This window comes from Strix uralensis, chromosome Z (assembly GCF_047716275.1).
Source record: "Strix uralensis isolate ZFMK-TIS-50842 chromosome Z, bStrUra1, whole genome shotgun sequence".
Lineage (NCBI taxonomy): Eukaryota > Metazoa > Chordata > Aves > Strigiformes > Strigidae > Strix > Strix uralensis.
Window position 1 is genome coordinate 16717909 of NC_134012.1, and position 6295 is coordinate 16724203.

At 40.5% G+C, this 6295-nt stretch overlaps 1 protein-coding gene across 1 annotated transcript; it reads left to right on the forward strand.

Moving 5' to 3' along the window:
• The first annotated feature begins 597 nt into the window (after nt 1-597).
• LOC141938225 (insulin receptor-like) lies at nt 598-6062 on the forward strand. Its single transcript, XM_074856895.1, is given in 5 exon segments — nt 598-628; nt 878-1267; nt 1270-1377; nt 1380-1412; nt 5917-6062. Coding segments are annotated over 5 exon segments (708 nt in total).
• Nucleotides 6063-6295: the final 233 nt, after the last annotated feature.

Consider the following 6295-nt stretch of genomic DNA (forward strand, 5'->3'; position numbering starts at 1 on the left):
GCTTTTGTTGTGCTATACAGGCATGGCACCCTGAATTTCTTTCTTGATTTCTTAGCTGTGCTTCGAGTTTAAAAAATATTTCCCTATTCAAACTTTTTGCTTTCCGTCTTTTCCTTTTGCTGGTGCCTGCATTCATATTATTCTGTTTACCTTCTAATTTATGCTTCATGTAATTGTTCGCTTTGCCAGGTCTTTGGGTTACTGGTTCTACTAAACAAACTGTCTAGATAGTCAAGGCAGGGAGATTCGCAACCTTGAGAAAATAATAACAAAAAACCCAAACACCTAATCTGAACAGAATGCTTAGGGCAAAAATTACTAGTGAGTAAATTACTCCTGTCAGCAAAGTCTGGGCAAGAGTGTAGGCCGTACTCGTGCATGTGTGTATGTCCAGCTTTTTCTGCTCTCTTCCACGGCACTACCATTTCCTAGCCCTTATTCTTTTCCTATCTTCCCCTCCCTGCAACCATTCTAAATTACTTCCTCTAATCCACTGGCATTAATTGCACAACCTGAGATGAGGTAGGTGTGCTGCTGGCAATATCTAAAGAAAACAGACTCTATTGCATAGACATCTCTTACTTTTGTAAACGCCAAATGATGTCTAAGAACTGCTGTCGTGATAGAGGTAACATCCAGAAACTCAAGATGGCAGAAAAAGTTATGAAATACCCCTTCAGTCTTATTTTGTAATCCTATACCAGGGAATGTTCCCCACAGTACATTTCTTAGCACTTGAAGCGTGCTTTACTGAAGGGGACCTGGTCGTGAATTTTTGAGTGTAGCTATATATTATGGTGTGGTTGGACAAAACTGTGTATTTAGAAAACTAAAACAATTACTTTTTAAATAAATAACTTTGTTCTTTGCCTTCCAGTCTGCAGAAGCATGGACATTTGCAACAATCTGACCCGGCTGAACATGCTTGAGAACTGCACTGTGATTGGGGGCCACTTGCAAGTATTGCTGATGTTTAAAACCAAGCCTGAAGGTTTCTGTGAGCTCAGCTTTCCTAAACTGACTATGATTACAGACTACTTGCTGCTTTTTTGTGTGTATGGCCTGGAGAGTTTAAAGGGACTTTTCCCCAACCTCACCATGATTCGAGGAACTCATCTGTTTTTTAACTCCGTGCTGGTCATTTTTGAGATGGTTCGCCTGAAGGAGATCGGCCTCTGTAACCTGATGAACATGACTCGAGGCTCTGTGCGGATTGAGAAGAACAATGAATTATGTGACTGGTCAAGGATTATAGATTCTGCAGAAGATATTACATTGTGGCCAACAAGGGTGACAAAGAAGAGTGTGGAGATGTGTGTCCAGGAACTGTGAGAACAAAGAGCAACCGCCCACCTACTGTGATAAATGGCATTTTCATTTACGCTGCTGGACCCACGGTTGCTGTCAGAGAGGTGAGTCTGGGGAGTGGTGTATGTCAGCTGTGTTTTTGCTGTCAGTTTTAACCTGTTAGACCTGTTGGAGGGCTAATAGGTGCCTATTAACCTGCTACCTTTAAGCACAGCTTCCTAAAAGCAAGGCTCAAAATTAGTGTTAGTCAGGTGAAGAGAGGACCTATGGGATGGGGCTGTTTTAGCAGTTCTTTCACCTGTCTGAATAATGTATCCAAGAATGTTGTCTTTGGTTTCTTTGGAAAGTTAGGGACTGCCTAAAGCTCACAAGTTTGACTGAGAGTGTATCTGGTACCTTGTATACTTGTATAAATATATATATATATTTAAAGGTATTAGTGTCTCTGGTGGGATTTGGGTAGGGGATTAAAAGTCCAGATTGCCTGAAAGGCTGCAGCAGGCAGAAACAGAGCGGGGGAGAAAAGTCTGATGGAATAAACCCAACTCTGTAAAGGTGCAGTTACATTTTTACTGAAACATTACTGCTGTAAGAATCTGTAAGGCCTGTGGATGAGTGAGCAACGTTTGCACAGAGCAAGAAACTGGAAGCCAAGTCAGACCTGAAGGGAAAAGGAGAAGGACGAGAGAGGACCTGGGTGGGGGTTGCCCGCAGCAGGAGTCCTGGGGAGGGTGAAATAACTGGACTTTGAGCCTGGGGTTTTGTTCAGGGGAGAAGGTGTGTTCAGAAATTTAGCTGCTGCTGCAACCCCTGAACTGCAGTTCTTAAACTGTATTAGCGTTGCTTTTAATTTCATACAGCTTTGTTTTTTCCAAACTTGGAACTGACCTTAAGTTTAGTTTTACTTATATATTTACTTTGATTGATGTTAAATCTGACTGACAGGGAGCAAAGTGAATTGCTGACACATTTAGAGCTGTCTGTCTTTCTGGAGGTATTGCATCCAAATGAAGCAGCATGTCCTAAGATGAAATTAGGAAATTTGCGGGCTGGAGAGAATTTCTGGCCAAGCTTTAAAGGGCAACTTGGAGTGCTAAGTGCCAAATTTGAGAAGGAATTCCTACCAGTGTATGCATAAACTAATGAAATTACTGTGGTTTCCCCTCTGACACTCCTCACCCCAAAATCATCTAGCTTCCTTTTAGAGAAGGTGGTTGTTTTTGTTGCCACAATAACAGGGTATGAGCAAGAAGATGCAAACGTGTATGTGTGTTCCTTTTTTAAAATGAAAAATAAGGTTATAAGGCATTTTAGTTTCTGAACTCTTCTGGTATATGGTTCAGCGGCACTGAAACCTGACTCCTTATACATTCGTGTTTTATGCTTTCCATATTTCATAACGTTAAAGATCTAACTGAAATTTTTTCTGTGGCTAGACCATTCATAATGTCCCTCGTTCCTGTGAATTTTCTGGGGCTGTGCTACAGCAGCCTGGAATGCATGGTTTCTCTCTTTTCTATGACTGCCTATTTCCATGAAACCTGTAGGAATGAAATATTTTTACCACTGGGGCAGAAATCTCAGCTCCTGAGCCTCTCATACAAACTCAGCTAAATTTACTGGAGGGTACCCGTGCAGTATCACACGCGCTCTTAGCTTAGTTACCTAAGGAAGACAAGCTCATAAGTCCATTGGACTTGAATTTGAAATTGAAATTTGAATTTGAAAATTATTTCTAGAGTAATTATATACAGATGCTCCCATCTGGTTTTCTGTGTTCCTTGTAGAAGATTTAGAGAAGCAATGCTCCTACATATTTGGGCTGTAGTTGGTGTGCATTTTCAAATCACTTAACAAGCCACACTTACCTTTGTTTTGCATGTTAAGATTTGTACTTTTATTTATTGGTAGCTGGTGCTCAGCAATAATTCTGTATTATATTGTGCCTTGTGACACCTGCCTTTATGCCTCTGAAGTTATTTTAACAGCTTGAGTAGTCTTTCAGACTTCTTAGACTTTTTTGAGTAGTCTTTTGAGTAGTCTTTAGGCTTTCAACATACATGCACACTAGTAACTGTGGTAGAGATTAAGTGACATTTATTTAGTGAACCTGTTCATCTCTGTTCGCTCTGTTCTCTGCTCTTGTGCCACCCATAACGTATCCTTAGCATGTGTAATTGTTTTGTCAAGATTATTAAGCGCTTGTGTGAATTGTACTTTGGCTTTCCTCAGCCTGAAGAGCCTTATAGCAACTCCCAGAACCGAGAGTATGAATGTCATGAAATCTTTCCCTCTGCATTTTTGCAGCTTATCTGGGAATCTTCAGCAGTTAATTCTGTGCTGAAGTTTCCCATCTCTCTGGTTTTAAGTGTATTCTTCTCTTTTATCTTTGGCTTTTAACAAATGCTGGAATGAAATGTAGCAATTTCAGTATACTTTTCTTGGGGGATGTTTGGTTTTGTGTGGGTTTTTTAATGCAGGTTATTTGCACCCTTGTTCGTGTTATGGAACTTGGTATAGAATCTCCTGTTTGCTATTTTTTGTTTTGCATCTCTGGATGGGAAGTTCTTGCTGTCTAATCTGAGAGCGCTGCTGCTCTGGGACAGGATATTTTGTCTGCTGTTTCATCTACCAGAAAAAATTCTTAAAGAATATGTAAATAATAATTGTTTTGATGTTAGAGTGTGTGTCAATTGACAGAGACAGGTCCCAAGCTGTCAAGCTTTTCCAGCCTGCTAAGCTTTGAGTCTTGCTGGGGAAAATAGGAGATGGGCAAGAATTTTGAGAAAGCACGTGTGGCAAGGCTGAAAGATGTCACAGAAAGGTCTCATCTGAGTGGGAAGGGAGATGGTTACGGTTGGGGTTGGCATGGGGTTGCTGGGTGTTCCCCATCTCTTAAACACCAGTCCCTGAGCTTCCCGTGCCTGCTTTCTGCAGTGGCTTCCTTCACGTTGTCCCTGCCACATCTCTCATTGATCATGCGTCTTTGATATTTCTTTATTTTAATCAGCACAGATATCCCAGTTAACTCCAAAACTAACTTTCAGTTATAGTGTATAATTATGAGGCACACATCCAAGTCTCTGAATCATCCTTGCAGCTATAGCTCCAGCCCAGAAGTGTTTTCAGTTGGTGATAACATGTTCAAGACAACAAGTAAAGGATCTTCTTACAGACATTAGAGCTAAGGTTGTGGACGAAACCAGTTGGGAGGAACTGAAATGATTTGTGGGCAGCTGCACGCTTTGAAAAAGCAGTTGCAATATTGAGGAATCTGAGTGCAAAGATGTGTAGGTGGATATAGCATAGACTGAGATTGGTCGGGATGTGTTTCCTGAAAGTTTTCTTTTCTTTTTTCTAAATTACTTGTGTTGGTGTGAAAAGTAAGTTGGTTCAATTAAGGCCAACTCATGTTATATTTTGGGTAGGAAGGGAGAGAAATATGTAATCTGTTTGGAATTTGGGTCTAGCCTTATGCTGTTTATGGCAGCCAAGTGCTGTTCCTGTTCTGGAGGTTTTGTACTTTTGCAGCCCACATTTTTTATAAGGTGTTCTTTTACATACATACTTAGCTTTATTGCCATAAAAACGTAGTTCTTGGTTTGGTGCAGCGTGTTCACGCAGAGTCTGCTGCAGAATGCAGACAACAAAAGTGCTGGAAATGCCACGTCCTAGACCTCATTCTAGATCTGCCAAACATGATTTTCATATTTTGCATTTCTTTCCACATGTTTTTTTAATGTAATAAAAATGCTATATGTCTGTCACTCCACTTGCGGAGGGAACAGTTCCCTCTGAAAGAGGATTTCCTGCCAATTCTCTTTGCAGTCTTCTCTGTCCATACATAATTTGAAGCAGTCTGTTTTTGACAGTCTGATTATAAAGGCAGGTTCAGCCTTTTATTTGCCTATTGGGTCATCTGGAGGTGGAGTAAGGTAATAGGAAGGAAAAGTGGAATGGGCAAATAAAAATTACCAGGAAAATGATCTGCAATATCAGACAGTCCCTTGGTGAATACTGAAGGGCTGCATTCCTGGAATATGAAGATGGATATCTGAAATATAGGCTTTGTTCCTTAGAGGATATGATGAAATTCAAGTTCTCCTATTCACCCTGAATGAAACCTTTGTAGGAGTCTGTTACCTTCTTGATCTTGGGACTTGGCTACCAGGAAATTCGAGTTAAGAGTGTGGGCCATTTCAGGTTGGTAGATAGACTTTTTCTTCAATCTATTATCTTGCTTTATATGATAAAAACAAAAGTTGTGTCTCTCAATTAGTGCAATCTAGAATTTGTTGCACAATATTAACCCCACGAAAGAGTGGAAAGTATATGAAACCATTTGGGCCGATTGAAGAGAACGGTAAAACAGAGCTGTTAGAAGGGATGGCAGTCTGGAGTAATTGATGTGCAGAGGAGCTCCTAAAGAAAGGTACTTTATGAAAATAACCGTGTTTGTCCAGATTTTTTAATTATGTTGAGGAAACAGGGCTGGAGACAAGGGATACAACAGAATCTCTCTTTAATTTTCCTGTGATTTATCCAGGGACAGTTCTGGGACAGGTGAGGAACTGAAGAGTAGCTTTAATAGCTTGCTTTGTTTCCTAGTACCAGCAACACAACAGAGCACTGAGAAGAACATTGCCCAGCCTGACATGTCTTTCAAGGGCTGTGAAATAGCACCGAGGGCTTTTAAAGAGATGGTGCCAAAGAAATTCTGTAACTATGAACATCTTCAAGGCAGGTTTGAATAACAAAGTTCAGAGGTGTGTGTGGGAAACGTTTTGTGATGTTTACTTAGGTAGGCATATTACTTAGCAACAATTTCCTGTAATCTTTGTGCTGGGAATTTCTGTAACCATAAGCTTAGTTTTATTACCTTTGTATGGGAAAGGGGTCTGGAAGCACTGAACAGACTTCAAGGGCAAGATATTTTTAAAGCTTCAGACACAAAAGAAATTTTTCCAGTTGCTACCACTTGAAGTGG